Genomic DNA, 16,848 nt, shown 5'->3' with positions numbered 1-16,848 from the left:
TCCCTGTGCCATACCCAGATGGGGCCTCTAACTCCCTGTACCATACCCAGATGGGGCCTCTAACTCCCTGTACCATACCCAGATGGGGCCTCTAACTCCCTGTACCATACCCAGATGGGGCCTCTAACTCCCTGTACCATACCCAGATGGGACCTCTAACTCCCTGTACCATACCCAGATGGGGCCTCTAACTCCCTGTACCATACCCAGATGGGACCTCGCTTGTACCATACCCAGATGGGGCCTCTAACCCCTGTACCATACTCAAGCAGGGCCTCCAACCCAAGGAGGACTCAAACCTCCTTCAATTGATTGAACTGGGCCTCTAAACGAAACCATGCGATTCTCAAATGGTGCCTCTAACCCCAAAGGGGGGGTTCGAACCTCCCTTGTCATTGTTTACCGTGGTTAAGTGCTACACAGGACAGTGTGTGCAATCCTCTTGGTAAATAGCTCGATATGCTGAAATCAGGCAGCTGTGGTTATCGTGGTCAGCAAGGCTTTTCTCCCATGTAAACATTCTTGAAGTTTGCCATCTCAGAGGAGTCTCCACTGAGGATTAACCAGACAATGCACGGTGAGTACTCAAATCTTATAAGCTTTTATTACCTGCTAGGAAGCAGAACAGGCAGTGAATTTCACTATGGTGTTTTAACAGCATTCCACAAATGGTGTCAGTTGTAGCACTTTTTAGCTAATGATAGAGAATGTGCCAATTCAAATACGAATAGCCTTACAGTTTGGTTTGTACTTTCAACATAGAATTTATTAACTTTCATTGACATACATAGTCCACCAAGCATAGCATAGCTTTCTGCCCTTTCTTATCCAATAGAAAACCGTCTCCTTCATTAGTGTAATATGTAACATATGTTTTTTGTATTTGTCATGGTAACTTGTCTTTGTTTTCATCCTGTGGCCAAGCACTGGAAGGCAGTGTTTATGAAACTGACACAAGGTTAGATTAGTCCTCCGGGTGCTCCGGTTTCCTCCCACAGTCCAAAGATGTGCGGGTTAGGTCGATTGGCCATGCTAAGAAATTGCCCCTTAGTGTCCTGGGAAGCTTAGGTTAGAGGGATTAGCAGGGGATGTGGGGGATGGGGCCTGGGTGGGATTGTACAGTGCAGACTCAATGGGCTGAAGGGCCTCTTTCTGCACTGTCTATGATTCTTATTTTGAGTACACAAGCGTTGGCCTCATTGAAGGCCTTGTTTGCTAATGGGCATTTTCCCCTTGACAAAGTTGTTGTCATAATCTAATTGTTGTAACTTAATTTCCACAGCAGTGTATATAAAGGATATGCTATGAAGATAAATGTACTACAGATGAGATCTACAAGCTCTGATTAGCATCAACATTTGAAATTGTGTGAATAAAGGATTGTATAGAATCACAAAAAGAGATAGTATGAAATAGTTCTATTGTTTTCCTAAGATAATGAGAGACAGTGGTGTGAGTAAAGGATCCAATTAAATTAATCCAATGATCAAACTGACTAATTTTCAGGTTACAACAGACCCAACTCTGATATGAGGTAATGGTCACTTTGGGAATAGAATTAGAGATTCCAAAGGTTTTCCTTCCTTAACAAGTGCTGAAGATTCCGAGGCCGAGGTCCAACAAACTACTGTCAAAGAAGGAGCTAAACTCCGGAGGCTGAATTCCACAAGAACTCCTCTCAGAGGAACCAGAGAGGGTTACACTTCTACAGACTGATCACCCACATGAAGTTGTAAAAGTCAATGTCTTAAAGTTGTTCATAAACGTTTTCAATTAATAAACTTTTTTAAAAATTTACTATGCAGATAATTCTGCTTTTGCCTTAACTGGTTAAAGTCTTACCCGAACCAAAGTAAGTTTATTAAATTCAGGAAATTTATTAAGTTAGGAGTGGGTGAAATGAATTAAGTTGCAGATTACAGGATAACATAAATCTTCAATTTAAACACTTGCATTTCTATAGCACCTTTCACAACCACAGGATGTTCCAAGTTGCTTTACAGCCAATGAAGTACTTTTGAATTGTAGTCTCTGTTGCAATGTAGCGGCCAATTTACACACAGCAAGATCCCACTAACAGCAATGTGATACTGAGCAGATGATGTGTGTTTAGAGATGTTGATTGAGGGATAAATATTGGCCTGGACCCTGGGGAGAACTCCCCTCCTCTTCTTCCAGATAGTGGCTGTGGGATCCTTTACATCCACCTGTGAGAAGCACACAGGGCCTCAGATTAACATCTTATTTGAAAGAAGGCTGTTCTGACAGTGCAGCACTCCCTTAGCGCTGGATGACGAATGTTGGATTTAATTTTTGACGTCAGGTCCCTGGATTCAATCCACAACCTTCTGACTCAGATGTGAGTCTATCCACTGAACCATGGCTGACACTATAGACAATAGAAAGTTAGAAAGGGAAAGTTGCCTTTCAAACCCCCCCCTCCCCCGGTGCCCATCCTTTGCCTCCGGAGATGTTGGAGTGTTTTCAGAGGCTATGCAGTCTTTCACGTGGGCAGGCTTCTCCTCTTAACTGTGGCTCAGCTGACACAAAGACTCATGGAGACAGTACTCTGGCCCTTTATTTTCCAATCTTGGTCAACGTACGAAGGAGAGAGATTTGGGGCAGCTCCAAATCTACTCTGAGATTACATCACTTTCAGTTCTACAATTATACAATTTTTGAAAGCCATCTGCCCACGCCTTGTGCACTCTAACTGGGTATGAGCCAATTATTATTGGTATAGATTATTTATCTTGGCCAATAACATTTATCCTTGGACAGCATGGGACTACGTAACCAACTTGTGGCTTTTTCACCGTCTCCTGACACTTTCCAGACCTCCTTATCTGATGCAGTGAGTATGCTATTCAGTGGAACTGTCTGGGACACTTGATAAGAATTGTTTTTTCCTTTGCTCAGTAGCTACATTGTTCTAAGAAATTTGGTTCTTTTAACTTAGCTACGTCCCATCGTGCCTTGCAAGCATTGTGTTGTTCGCCAAGATATATGTTTTTAATACAGAATATGTTTTCAAAAATACATGTTTAAACTCTCTAACAGTGGTTATAGGTGCCCCTATGCAAACAGTATTTTTAGGCACTTTGTAACGTCTCTATATTCTATTCATACTGATCTAATCTACTGTGATCTGTTAGTTTTTAATCCCAAGTTATTCTAAATTCCTTTTTACAAACATATTCTATTAGTTTGTTATCTATTGTCGATGTCAGGCTGGGGTTAGTCTCCTTGGAGCAAAGGAGGTTGAGGGGAGATTCAGACAGGTTTGGGTAAGGTGACCAAAGAAAAGCTGTTCCCATTAGCTGATGGGACAAAGATGAGGGGTGGGGGACAGATTTAAGGTTTTGGGGGGGATGTGAGGAAGAATATTTTGATGCAGCGAATGGTAATGACCTGGAACTCGCTGCCTATGAGGGGGGAGGAAGTGGAGACAATAAACAATTACAAAGGAAATTGGACAGACATTTGGGGGGTTTCATGCAGAAATTTGACTAAATATCTCTGAACTTCCTAACACCCTGTCACTCTGTGATCACTTGTGAACTTGTTGGTGTCTCAGCAGCTGAGATGAAACTCTGAATCCCTTCTCACATTGAGAGCAGGTGAATGGCCTCTCCCCAGTGTGAACTCGCTGGTGTCCCCGCAGGGCAGATGACTGAGTGAATCCCTTCCCACACTGAGAGCAGGTGAACGGCCTCTCCCCGGTGTGAACTCGCTGGTGTGTCCGCAGATTGGATAAGTGAGTGAATCCCTTTCCACACTGAGAGCAGGTGAATAGCCTCTCCCCTGTGTGAATTCGCTGGTGTGTCTGCAAGCTGGATAACTGAGTGAATCCCTTCCCGCACTGAGAACAGCTGAACAGTCTCTCCCCAGTGTGAACTCGCTGGTGTGTCCGCAGATTTGATAGCTGAGTGAATCCCTTTCCACACTGAGAGCATGAGAACGGTCTCTCCCCGGTGTGAACTCGTTTGTGTGTCCGCAGATTGGATAAGTGAGTGAATCCCTTCCCACACTGAGGGCAGGAGAACGGTCTCTCCCCAGTGTGAACTCGCTCATGTGTCCGCACATTGAATAAATGAGTGAATCCCTCCCCACACTGAGAGCAGATGAACGGCCTCTCCCCAGTGTGGCTGCGCCGATGAGCTTCCAGCAGAGATGGGGCTCTGTATCTCTTCCCACAGTCCTCACATTTCCATGGTTTCTCCATGGTGCAGGTGTCCTTGCCTCTCTCTTGGGTGGACATTGAGTTGAAACCTCGTCCACACACAAGTACTGTCTCTCCCCGTTGTGAATGGTGTGATGTTTATTTTGGCTGTGTAACTGGTTAAAGTTCTTCAGTCACTGTGCTGGTAAACTCTCACTCGAGTGTGGTGCTTTTTTAGTCACAGTGAACTTCCTAACTTTCTAATGTAGTCACACCGACATTTGAATTTTTTTCAAATTGACAGACCAGACAATCATTTCTCATTCTAGATTCAAAGGCCGATGATATTCAAAGTTCTAAGGCATATGACTCTGTCAGATCCAGATGTGATGTTTGCGATTTCAGCCTCTGATTCCTCTTTCAATATCCTGTAAAATGAGTTTACAGCTTTCATCAGAAATTCAGAACAGACATTTCTAGTTTCTACAGAACATTCTGTCCTCTCTCATTCCCCAAAAGCCGTAAATGTCCATCCCACACACTCTCCCTCCATTCTCACTCTGCTGTATCTAATATTCACCCTCCCAATTCTCCTGAAGGTGCTGATTGAGACTGATTGACAGATCCATGTTCACTGCTTCCTGTGCTGGACACAAAACCATAAAAAATAGGATAGTCAGGCATTTGACCCATCGAGCTGTTCAATGAGGTGATTGGGTCATCTACCTCAGCATCATTCTCCCCACACTAAACCTATATCTCTTCTCTAGAAACCAATCAATCTCTCTCCTGAAAATACTTGATGACTAAGGCTCCACAGTCCTCAGGAGTTGAGAATTCCAAAGCTGGACCACATTCTTGAGTGAGGAAATCCCTCCTCATCATAGCTTTCTTTTCATCTTCCTCTCTGTTCCCCATAACCCTTGACACCGTTGTCAGTCAAAAGTCAGTCTAACTCACCATGGGACATATATAATGATCCTCCGCCTCTACTGGTTCTTGTGGAAGAGAAATCCAAAGGTTGAGAGAAGGGAATACATAACGTATCTATGGTGCCATATTACAAGTTTATGGATTCTATTTAAAACTGAAACTGAAGGAAATAAACTTTCAGGGGAACAGGGGTATAGAAGGGAAACGGGACTGGTTTGTCCTACAGAGAGTTGACATGGACTGTGAACATGAGGAAAGAGCCCATCCTTTTATCCAGACCAATAAATGTGTCAGGCTGAGGGAGCAAAGACTGTCAATGTCTTTCAGAGAGAGAGAGAGAGACCTGGGCCAACCTTTCCAGAGTCTGCTCCCTCCCTGGATTCACTTCCTTTCCCTTCAGTTGCTGCAGGTCCCCAGTTTCCCCCAGAATGAGAATAGAAATGGGAAGGGGGGGAAAGAAAGTGTTTTACTCACAGATGTTGGAGACAGGAGGGAGTTTGAGTCTGTCTGAAGCTCAATCTTCATTCACACAAAGCCCGCACTCTGATTGGCTGGAGGACCAGAGGCCTTCCGGTCCTCCAACTCTTCCCATTGGTCAACACCTCCGCAGGAACATCAGGGGTGGGTGTGACTTGCTCTCACACATGCGCAGCTTCCTCTCTCCCTTGGGCATGCGCAGTCCCGGGCCGGGGGGGGAGGCCACGGAGCAGCTTCTCGCTCTGGGCGGAGCCCGTCAGCCGGTTGCCTGGAAACCCGGGGAGGGGGAGGGGCTCCCGGGTCCGCGCGCCGGGCCTGCGCACTGGAACCCGGAGACATCACCGCGGGGCAGGGTGATTCCTATTGGCTGATCCAGACAGGGCTCCACTGTGTCGTCACAACGCGGAAGTCCTCTAATAGAGAGACCGGAAGCTGCTGCAGGTCTGACTGGGAAATGAAACTCCAACCAATCAGAGGTTGAGGGGGGACCTGATAGAAGTCTACAAGATTTTGAAGGGCAGAGTGGATGGTCAGGAGCTTTATCCCCAGGGTGGAAGAGTCAATTAGTAGGGGGCATAGGTTTAAGGTGTGAGGGGCAAGGCTTAAAGGAGATGTGCCAGGCAAGTTCTTTTACACAGAGGGCGATGGGTGCCTGGAACTCGCTGCTGGGGGCGGTAGTGGAAGCAAAAACATATAAGGGGCGTCTTGACAAATACATAAATAGGATGGGAATTGAGGGATTATGTCCCTGTAAGGATGGGGCATTTTAGTGCAGTCAGGCAACATGGTCGTGTAAGCTTGAAGGGTTTGTACCGATGCTGTAATTTTCTTTGTTCTGTGTTCTTATAATTGGAGAGCTGGAGAATATTGTAAGTTCATGATGATGTTCATGATTGTTGGGCCTAGAACATTTCCCTGAGGGACCCCTGCAGAGATGCCCTGGAGCTGAGATGACTGATCCTTCACAACACCAATCTTCCTATGTACCGGGTATGACTCCAACCAGTGAAGTGTTTGCTCCCTGATACCCATTGGTTCCAGTTTGGCTCGGGCTCTTTGATGCCACACTCGGTCGAATGTGGCCTTGATGTCAAAGGCCTGTCACCCTCACCTCTGGAATTCAGATCTTTTGTCCATGTTTGAACCAAAGCTGTAAGAGGTCAGGAACTGAGTGACCCTGGAGAAACCCAAACTGGGCATCACTGAGCAAGTTATTGCTGAGGAGGTGCTGCTGGATAGCGCTGTCGATGACCCCTTCCATCACTATACTGATGATAGACAGTAGACGGATTGGGTGGTAGTTGGTCGGGTTGGATTTGTCCTGCTTTTTGTGTTGAGGACACACCTGGGCAATTTTCCACATTGTTGGGTAGATGCCAATGTTGTAACTGTCCTGGAACAGCTTGGCTAGGGGAGCGGCAAGTTCTGGAGCACAAGTCTTCAGTTCTATTACCGGAATGGTATCAGGCGCCATTGCTTCAGCAGTATCCAGTGCCTCCAACCATTTCTTGATGTCATGTGAACTGAATCGAATTGGCTGGAGACTGGCATCTGAGATACTGGGGAGCACTGGGACCCACTCCACTCTATCTCACCATGAATTTAGACTTGCTATTTTTCACACATAACAAATCACATCTGCACATTTACTCATATTCTTAACTCTCGGATGTGCGGATGAAAAGTGAGTGTCTATTTCCTTATCCCCCCCATTACGGTGCTGATATTTCATGTGGGGGCTGGGCTTTCAAATGTGGATTTATTCTAAACAAAATCCATGGACCAGGAGGTAAATATCTCCCAGAGAAAACGATCAACTTATTCATCTCAGCTACACATTCCAGATCTTTACTAGGCTGTAGTTGGATATCAGATTGATATATTCCATTCAAGGTGAGTAATTCCAATTTCTTTATTTTCCAGGATAATAATATTCACAATATCTTGAAAACAGAAATTAAACATTCCCATTTGATTTCAGGTATTAACATATTGTGTTAGTTTGTTCTTTATTGTCGGTGTCAGACTGGGGTTGTTTCTCTTGGAGTAAAGGAGGTTGAGGGGAGATTTGATCGAGATGGACAAGATTCTGACAGGTTTAGATAAGGTGAATAAAGAAAAGCTGTTCCCATTCGCTGATGGGATAAGGACGAAGGGGGAGGCAGATTTAAGGTTTTGGGTCAGAGATGCAGGGGGGGATGTGAGGAAGAATATTTTGATGCAGTGAATGGTAATGACCTGGAACTTGCTGCCCACGAGGGGGGAGGAAGTGGAGACAATAAACAATTACAAAGGAAATTGGATGGGCATTTCGGGGGGTTCCAAACAGAAATGCTGACTAAATATCTCTGAACTTCCTCACACCCTGTCACTCTGTGATCACTTGTGAAATTTAAAACCAGGTAATCGCAACAAGACTCAAAGAGCATCAGCCCATTGGAGGCAAAATCGTGAGACCGGCCAATCCCATAGAAAGAAACTTTCCGACTGTCCCCATTAACCAACTGTGAGAATGAACAAAATGCAGTCCTGGATGTAACTGAGAGCAGAAACAATCCAACTCCCATCATCACTCGTGAATTCGCTGGTGTCTCAGTAGCTGGGATGAAACTCTGAATCCCTTCCCACACAGAGAACAGGTGAATGGTCTCTCCCCAGTGTGAACTCGCTGGTGTCTCTGGAGGTCAGATGACTGACTGAATCCCTTCCCACACTCAAAGCATGTGAATGGCCTCTCCCCTGAGTGAACTCGCTGGTGTATCCGCAGGCTGGATGAGTGACTGAATCCCTTTCCACACTGAGTGCAGGAAAAAGGCCTCTTCCCAGTGTGAACTCGTTGGTGCGTCTGCAGGCTGGATAACTGAGCGAAACCCTCCCCACACTGAGAGCAGGTGAATGGTCTCTCCCCAGTGTGAACTCGCTGGTGTGTTTGCAGGGAGGATAACTGAGTGAATCCCTCCCCACACTGAGAGCAGGTGAACGGCCTCTCCCCAGTGTGAACTCGCTGGTGTGTCTGCAGGCTGGATAACCGACTGAATCCCTCTCCACACTGAGAGCAGATGAATGGCCTCTCCCCTGTGTGAACTCGCTGGTGTGTCTGCAGGCTGGATAACTGAGTGAATCCCTTCCCACACTGAAAGCAGATGAATGGCCTCTCCCCCGTGTGAACCCGTTGATGTTGCTGCAGGTGGGATAACCGAGTGAATCCCTCCCCACACTGAAAGCAGGTGAACGGTCTCTCCCCAGTGTGGCTGCGCCGATGAGTTTCCAGCAGAGATGGGGCTCTGTATCTCTTTCCACAGTCCGCACATTTCCATGGTTTCTCCATGGTGCAGGTGTCCTTGTCTCTCTCTTGGGTGGACAATCAGTTGAAGCCTCGTCCACACACAGAACACGAGTACAGTCTCTCCCCGCTGTGAATGGGGTGATATTTATTCAGACTGTGTAACTGGTTAAAGTTCTCCAGTCAGTGCACGGGAACACTCTCACTCGAGTGTGGCTGTGTGTTGGTGCTTTTCCAGTCACACCGATGTTTGAAATCTTTTCAAATCGACAGACCCGACAATCATTTCTCCTTCTAGATTCAAAGGCTGATGATGCTCAGGTCCCGAGGAATGTGACTCTGGCAGATCCAGACGTGACGTTTGAGATTACAGCCTGTGTTTCCTCTTTCAATATCCTGGAAAATGAATTTACAAAGTTATCACAGTCAGTACAGGATAGAAATCCAGAACAGACAATTCTAGTTTCTGTGGAACACTCTTCCCTCTCTCATTCCCCAAAAGCTGTAAATCTCCATCCCACACACTCTCCCTCCATTCTCACTCTGCTGTATCTAATATTCACCCACCCAATTCTCCTGAAGGTGCTGATACCAATTTATTTCCAATTTACGGGGGTCCAGAGGGGAAAAAAGTTTACTACCCAGGCCTCCCTGTGACTACTTCCTGTATCCGGTTTAAAATTAAAAAAAAAACTAAAGACGTTAGTTGAAAAAAAACACAGTAACTTACTCACAAGCTCTCCTCTCACCAGTCGCTCCCTCTCTGATGTGCTCCCAAGGAACATGGTTGCTAACATTGCATTTGTCTTCTTAACTGCTGACTGAACCTGCACATTAACCTTAGGTGAATCTTGAACAATGACTCCCAAGTCCCTTTGTGTTTCTGATTTCCCAAGCATTTCCCCATTTAGAAAATAGTCAATGCCTCCATTCCTCCTCCCAAAGTGCCATAACCTCACGCTTTCCCACACTGCCCACTTCGTCACCCACTCTCCGAACCTGTCCAAATCCTTCTGCAGCTCCCTGCTTCCTCAACACTACCCGTCCTTCTACATATCTTTGCATCATCTGCAAACTTAGCAACAGTGCCTTCAGTTCCTTCCTCCAAATCATTAATGTATATTTTGAAAAGTTGTGTTCCCAGCACTGACTCCTGAGGCACACCACTAATCTCCAGCGGCCATCCTGAAAAAGACCCCCTCATCCCCACTCTCTGCCTTCTGCCAGTCAAAAGTCTGACAACACCAGGTTTAAGTCCAACCGATTTATTTGATAGTAAACTCACAAGCTTTCGAGGTTTCCCTCTTCTTCAGGTGAATGGAGAGTTCTGGCCTCAGACAGAGCATATAAAGCACAGACAGTTTACAGATTACTGATTAGAATGCGAATCTTTACACCTAACCTGTAAACTGTCTGTGCTTTATATGCTCTGTCTGAGGCCAGAACTTTCCATTCACCTGACGAAGAGGGAAACCTCGAAAGCTAGTGAGTTTACTATCAAATAAATCGGTTGGACTTAAACCTGGTGTTGTCAGACTTTTTACTGTGTTTACCCGAGTCCAACGCCGGCATATCCACATCATTCTGCCAGTCAGCCAATCCTCGCTCCATGCCAGGATCTTACCCTTAACACCATGGGCCCTTAACTTATTTAACAGTCTCTGATGCGGCACCTTGTCAAAGGCCTTCTGGATATCTAAATAAATCACATCCACTGGTTCTCCTTTATCTAACTTCCTTGTTCCCTCCTCAAAGAACTCTAACAGATTTGTCAGACATGATGGATGAAGCTGTGCTGACTCAGTCCTACTTTACCATGCACTTCCGTGTACTCCGCTTTCTCATCTCTAATAATGGGTCTAAAATCTTGCCAATGACCGAAGTCAGCCTAGAGCTTTCCATCAGAGAGAACAGTGTCAACACTCAACACTCTCCAGGGTCCTACCATACACTGCATAAGTGCTACCCTGGTTTGACTTTCCAAAATGCCACACCTCGCACTTACCTACATTTGCCAATCCTCGGCCCATTCCCTATTTGATCCCTCTGTAATTTTTGATAAACTCCATCGCTATCAATGATACCCCCAAATTTAGTATCAGCTGCAAACTTACTAACCATGCTTTGTACAGTCACATCCAAATCATTTACATAAATGAATGACAAGGGTCCCAATATCGACCCATGAGGCTCACCATTAGTCACAGGCCTGCAGTCTGAGAAACAGACAACGACCAAAGAAAATTCCAGCACTGGCCTCCAAGCCTGCACCGACCATGCTACCCGACTGAACTAAAACCCCTGCCCTTCCGGGCATCATATCCTCTATTCCCATCCTATTCATGTATTTGTCAGGATGCTCCTTAAAAGTCACCACCGTATCCGCTTCCACTACCTCCTCCAGCAACAAGTTCCAGGCACCCACTACTCTCTGTGTAAAAAATCTGCCTCGTACATCTCCTTTAAACCTTGCCCCTCACACCTTAAACCTGTGCCCCTTAGTAACTGACTCTTCCACCCTGGGAAAAAGCTTCTGACTATCCACTCTGTCCATGTCTCTCATAATCTTGTAGACTTCTATCAGGTCTCCCCTCAACCTCCGTCGCTCCAGTGAGAATAAATCAAGTTTCTCCAACCTCTCCTCATAGCTAATGCCCTGCATACTAGGAAACATCCTGGTAAATCTTTTCTGTACCCTCTCCAAAATCTCCACATCCTTCTGGCAGTGTGGTGACCAGAATTGAACACTATATTCCAAGTGCGGCCTAACTAAGGTTCTATAAAGCTGCAACATGACTTGCCAATTTTTAAACTTGATACCCTGGATGATGAAGGCAAGTGTGCCGTATGCCTTCTTGACTACCTTCTCCACCTGCATTGCCACTTTCAGTGACCTGTGCACCTGTACACCCAGATCCCTCTGCCTATCAATAGCCTCCATTACCCTCTGCTTCCTACCATCGAGCCAATTTTAAATCCATATTGCTGGCTCTCCCTGGATACTATATGACTGAACCTTCCAGGCTGGCCTGGAAACATCTTTCTAAAGTCCATATACTCAACATCTAGTGCTCCACCCTCATCCATCCTCTTTGAAAAACTTAAAGATTTGTCAGAAATGACTTCCCATGCGCAAAGCTATGGTGACTATCCCTAATCAGATCGTGACTATCAAAATATTGGTAGATCCTGTCCCTCAGAATCCCCTTGCGTAACTTATCCGCCACTGATGTCAGGCTCACCGGCATGTAATTACCCTTCTTTGCTACTCTTCTTAAACAACAGAACAACATTAACTATACTCTCATCTTCCGAACTTCACCAGTAGAAAGAGATGAAGCAAATATCTCTGCAAGGACCTATGCAATTTCTTACCTAGCCTCCCAGAAGATCCGAGGATGCACTTGATCAGGCCCAGGAGATTTATCCACTTTAATGCACTTCAAGGATGCAAGTATCTCCTCCCTAGTAATAAGCATGTGGCCCAAGACATCATCGCTTGTTTCCATTATTTCTTTAGCACCCATGATGTTCTCTGCAGTAAACACCAAGGAGAAATATTCATTAAAAATCTCACCCATCTCCTGTGCGTCCACACACAAATGGCCACGCTGATTTTTAATGGGACCTATTCTCTCTCTAACCACCTTTTTATCCTTAATATATCTATAGAACCTCTTGGGACTTTCTTTAAGTGGTTGATGTGCTCTACTTAGATTTCCAGAAGGCATTTGATAAGGTACCACATCAAAGGTATTGCAGCTTCCTTCTTTTACCTGACTAGAGCCTCAATATCCCTTGTAGGCCAGGCATTCCTAAATTTATTATTCTTTCTCATCATCCCAAAAGGAATATACTGTCCCTTTCTCTTGATATGACACTTTTTAAAGCTTCCCATTTGGCAATCATTCTTTTCCTTTCAAAAAGACTCACTTAATTGATATCTGCTAGACCCTGCCCAATGCCCACAAAATTGGCCCTAGTCCAGTTTACAGCCTTAACCTGTGGCCCCATCCTATCTTTTTCCATAACTATTTTAAAACAAATGGTGTCACTGGAGACAAAGTACTCCCCAACTGACACTTCAGCCTTACCTCATTTCTTAAGCATCTTCTAGAAAGTGAGTCCAGAAATTAATGATGAAAAATTAGGAGCTGGTAGGTAAATTGCCTTGGTCTTCACAGTGGAGGATACAAGTCACAGCTGAGAAACAGCTGAATATCAGAAAACATACATGGGGGATGAGCTCTGAAAAATCACAATGACCAGGGAAGTGGTGCTCAGCGAACTGTCGGAGCTGCAGACTGAGCCCTCGGGTCCTGCTGGGCTTCATTCTAGGGTTTTAACAGAAGTGGTGACTGAGATAGGTGATGTGTTTGTTGTTTAATTCCCTAAAATTCCCCATCGGGAACCGGATAAAGGGGAACCAGCTGTATTTAGATTTTCAGAAGGTGCCTATTCAAAGGGTATTGCAGCAAATAAAAGCTCTCCACAGGATAACATATTGGAGTGGATACAAGATTGATGAGCTAACAATTAACCAACAGGAAAGTGTGGGCAGAAATGGGTCATTTTCCAGTTTGAGAGAGAGACCTGGGCCAACCTTTCCAGAGTCTGCTCCCTCCCTGGATTCACTTCCTTTCCCTTCAGTTGCTGCAGGTCCCCAGTTTCCCCCAGAATGAGAATAGAAATGGGAAGGGGGGAATGTTTATATATCCATCTGGGACATTCCCTGATCTGAGCTGACAGGACAGGGCTCTCACCTCCTGTCCTGGGCTTCATCTACATGATCCAAGCTGATTGGAGCAGGCATAGCTCCTCCTCCAAGGCTTGATCTCATTTGCATTTAACCAAAAGGCCGAGGAGCGATGAGGAAGTGTTTTACTCACAGATGTTGAGAACAGGAGGAAGTTCGAGTCTATTTGAGTCTCAATCTTCATTCACACAAAGCTCGCGCTCTGATTGGCTGGAGGACCAGAGTCCTTCCGGTCCTCCAAATGTTCTCATTGGCCGGAGCCGGTGAGTCGGAAGTGCACATTCGCTGAATGTGGGCTATACGCATGTGCGGGTTCTGGCGGCAGTGCGCATGTGCAAAATTGGGGGCAATGCCCATGTGCGCGTTTTTGGAGCAGTGCGCATGTGCGGGTTTTGGGGCAGTGCGCATGTGCGGGCTTTGGGGCCAGTGCGCATGTGCGTGCTTGGGGCAGTGCGCGTGTAGGTTTTGGGGCCGTGCGCATGTGCGAATTTTGGAAGCAGTGCGCATGTGCTGATTTTTTTCGGTGGTGCCCGTGTGCGGGTTTGGGGGTAGTGCGCATGTGCGGGTTTTGGGGCGGGGCCCGGGACGAAGCCGGTTCACTGACCATTGCGGGTCCGGCTCTTCCCATTGGACAGCAGCTCAGCGCGGCTGGAGGGAAAAGTCCCGCCCACAGCCACATGGGGCTCCGCCCCTCATTGTGCGTCTGCGGGGGGATTGACCAATGGCAACTCTGGCTGGAGGAGCAGTGTCCTCCCTGTCCTCCAATCAGAGTTCCCCCAGTGTGAGAGTGGGTAGAGTGTTGGCCGAGGCCTGACCCTGACAGAGCTCCAGGTTCAGCCTGTGTGTGGGTCTGTGTACCCCTGTGTACCTGTGTGTGGGTGTGTGTACCCCTGTGTACCGGTCTGTATACCCCTGTGTACCTGTGTGTGGGTCTGTGTACCCCTGTCTACCTGTGTGTGGGTCTGTGTACCCCTGTGTGCGGGTCTGTATGCCCCTGTGTGTGGGTCTGTGTACCCCTGTCTACCTGTGTGTGGGTCTGTGTACCCCTGTGTGCGGGTCTGTGTACCCCTGTGTGCGGGTCTGTGTACCCCTGTCTACCTGTGTGCAGGTCTGTGTACCCCTGTCTACCTGTGTGTGGGTCTGTGTACCCCTGTCTACCTGTGTGCGGGTCTGTGTACCCCTGTCTACCTGTGTGCGGGTCTGTGTACCCCTATGTACCCGGGTCTTCACCCACAGCCCAAAACCCAGCCGGTTAAATGGAATAGCCATGGCAAACTGCCCCTTAATGTGCAGGTCAGTAATGCACCAGGTTACAGGGACAGGCCAGAGAGGGAGGGTTGGGTAAGATGGTGTTTTACTTACATGAGTCTATTACTTACGTGGCGAAGAACTGCAGCATGCGACGGTGCAGAGGGACCTCGAGGTTCTTGTGCATGAGTGGCAAAAACCCAGCCTGCAGGTGCAGCAGGCGGTCAGGAAGGCGAATGGGACGCTGGCCTTCATAGCGAGGGGGATTGAATATAAAAGTAGGGAGGTCTTGCTGCATTGGTGAGGCCGCAGCTGGAGTACTGTGTGCAGTTTTGGTTGCCGCACTTACGCAAGGATATTTTGGCCTTGGAGGGAGTGCAGAGGGGCCTGTTTCCGAAGGGCCTGTTTCCCGGGCTGATTTTGTTCTTTGTTCATTCCATGAACTCCACCCCAAGGCTGCCTTGACAGACCTGGTTTGACCAGTTGACATTTAGATTAAGATCCTCCATGATAATTGCTGTACCAGTACTGTGGTGCTGCAAACTGCCAGCTCCAAGTGGAGAGGATCTCCGAGAAATATCGACACAACATCAAGTTTCCACAAAGATACAAGAAAACAGACAAGATACCGAAAGGACGACTGATCTTGAACCCACTCAAGTCAACCTATAACACAGACTACACTCAGAGGTTTTGCCATCACACCTCTCTCACACACCTCAGCCACCTCATACACCAGCTCAACAGCAAACACCACACCCTGGAAACCAAGATAGAATTCATATTCTCAACTTGTGCTCAGGACGCAGACCAGCTGTGAAATTCTGCCAAGCAGATGAGACAAAGGAACTACACCATCTACACACACACCAAGAACAGGAAACTTGAGAAACTTGGCATCACCACCAGCAGCAACCAAGCCTCCCCCGGCACCACAGTAGAAAACAGAACCACCGCAGGGAAGTCCATTGTCAACTTGTCGGACTGCACACTTCAACCCTTGGAGCAGTACGTAACTAGCCCGACTAGGGAGGGGGCTATACTGGATTTAGTGTTGGGTAATGAGCCGGCGCAGGTGGTTGAGGTTGCAGTAGGCGAACATGTGGCTAACAGTGACCACAAGTCTGTCTACTTTAGGATAAAAATGGAAAAAGATGAGTGCTGTCCGAAGGGGAGGGTGCTGAACTGCGGGAAGGCGAGCTATAGTCGGATTAGGAAGGAGCTGAAGGACACTGATTGGGAGAGGTTGTTAGCGGGCAAGTCCACGGTTGGCAAGTGGGAGGCTTTCATGGGAAAACTGAAAAGGATGCAGGAAAGACATGTGCCGGTAAAAAGGAAGGATGGGAAAGGCAGGATTAGAGAGCTGTGGATTACAGGGGATATTGAGGACTTGGTCAGGGAGAAGAGAGAGGCATATGTTAGGTCTAAGCAACTGGGAACGGAGAGAGCACTGGAGGAATAAAGAGAGAGCAGGAGGGAGCTCAAAAGGGGAGTTAGAAGGGCGAAAAGGGGGCATGAAATGGCTTTGGCGGATAGGATTAAGGAAAATCCAAAGGCATTTTACTCTTATATTAGGAACAAAAGGGTGGTTAGTGGGGAAATAGGTCCTCTTAGGGACGGAGGAGGGGAACTGTGCATGGAGTCTGAGGGAATGGCAGAGATCCTGAATGAATACTTTGCGTCGGTATTCACGAAGGAGAGGGGCTTGGTGTCTTGTAATGTCTTGGAGGGAGCTGTAGACCAGTTGAAGGAAATATCTAATACGAGGGAGGAAGTGTTAGGGTTTTTAGGCAGCATAAAAACTGATAAATCTCCAGGGCCTGATGGCATTTATCCCAGGCTGCTTAGGGAGGTGAGAGATGAAATTACTGGGCCTCTGACGCAAATCTTTGTCTCTTCTTTTTTTACACAGGTGAGGTCCCAGAGCACTGGAGGATAGCTAATGTGGTATTGTTGTTTAAAAAGGGCAGTAGGGATAACCCTGGTAAT

At 46.8% G+C, this 16,848-nt stretch overlaps 2 protein-coding genes across 2 annotated transcripts in view; both read right to left on the bottom strand.

The window, feature by feature from the left end:
* LOC145357589 (uncharacterized) overlaps positions 1–12,310 on the bottom strand; it is a 254,877-nt gene extending 242,567 nt beyond the window's left edge. Inside the window, exon 1 of the mRNA XM_080211066.1 lies at positions 12,231–12,310. The gene's annotated coding sequence lies outside the window, so the exon portion shown is untranslated. The remainder of the gene's footprint in view (positions 1–12,230) is intronic.
* The window catches only part of LOC145357587 (uncharacterized), a 30,263-nt gene extending 17,947 nt beyond the window's left edge, over positions 1–12,316 (bottom strand). Inside the window, exons 1-3 of the mRNA XM_080211064.1 lie at positions 12,231–12,316; positions 8,184–9,251; positions 3,630–4,114 (exon numbers count right to left, since the gene is read on the bottom strand). Coding sequence (XP_080067190.1) covers positions 3,630–4,114; positions 8,184–8,900 — 1,202 coding nt within the window. The 5' untranslated portion in view covers positions 8,901–9,251; positions 12,231–12,316. The remainder of the gene's footprint in view (positions 1–3,629; positions 4,115–8,183; positions 9,252–12,230) is intronic.
* Positions 12,317–16,848: the final 4,532 nt, after the last annotated feature.

The sequence above is a fragment of the Carcharhinus amblyrhynchos genome, chromosome 23, assembly GCF_965287045.1.
Source record: "Carcharhinus amblyrhynchos chromosome 23, sCarAmb.v2.hapA, whole genome shotgun sequence".
Taxonomy (NCBI): Eukaryota; Metazoa; Chordata; class Chondrichthyes; order Carcharhiniformes; family Carcharhinidae; genus Carcharhinus; species Carcharhinus amblyrhynchos.
The sequence above is the reverse complement of the archived record's forward strand: the minus strand, read 5'-3'. Positions and strand labels throughout refer to the sequence as shown.